The 533-nt window shown below is 58.5% G+C and overlaps 1 protein-coding gene across 1 annotated transcript in view; it reads left to right on the top strand.

Annotated features, from left to right (window-relative positions):
• Positions 1–6: 6 nt before the first annotated feature.
• The window catches only part of LOC102256632 (glutamate receptor ionotropic, delta-2), an 841,284-nt gene continuing 840,757 nt past the window's right edge, over positions 7–533 (top strand). Inside the window, exon 1 of the mRNA XM_005857866.2 lies at positions 7–452. Within this exon, the coding sequence (XP_005857928.2) occupies positions 365–452 (88 nt within the window). The 5' untranslated portion in view covers positions 7–364. The remainder of the gene's footprint in view (positions 453–533) is intronic.

A 533-nucleotide genomic window follows, 5' to 3' on the forward strand; every position in this document is an offset into this window, starting at 1 on the left:
CAGACCCGGGCCCGGGCGCAGCGATGGGCAAGGTCTGAGCTCCAGCCTCTCCCCCTGCCCCAGTGCAGCCGGGGCTGGATACATTTTTTTTTTAAAGCCAAACTGCAAACAACTCTGGCGATGCCAACATTCCCTTCCAAGTGACACGGCTCTGCGAAGGAGGATTCCTCAGGCTGAGCTCTTTCTCTTATTCGCCCTGCCATCCTCGGCGACGGAGTCAAGGCTTCGCTCCGGCAGGAGGAATTTAGGGGGGAAGAGAAAAAGCTGTGCTCAACTCCATCGTGACCTCAAACTCTCTGGACTGTGCGTGTTGAAATCATCTGGAAAGAAAAGCCGCCGCCAAAGAAAGCCAGCAGCGGAGGAGATGGAAGTTTTCCCCTTGGTCTTGGTGTTGTCCGTGTGGTGGTCTCGAACCTGGGACGCCGGGAATGCGGATTCGATCATCCACATCGGTAAGTGAGGGCAGGTGCTGCCCGCGGCTACTTTTGACCGCGTCGGTTCGCCCGTGTTTCCCCCGGGCGGCCCCCTCTGCG

The sequence above is a fragment of the Myotis brandtii genome, unplaced genomic scaffold, assembly GCF_000412655.1.
Source record: "Myotis brandtii unplaced genomic scaffold, ASM41265v1 scaffold1141, whole genome shotgun sequence".
Taxonomy (NCBI): Eukaryota; Metazoa; Chordata; class Mammalia; order Chiroptera; family Vespertilionidae; genus Myotis; species Myotis brandtii.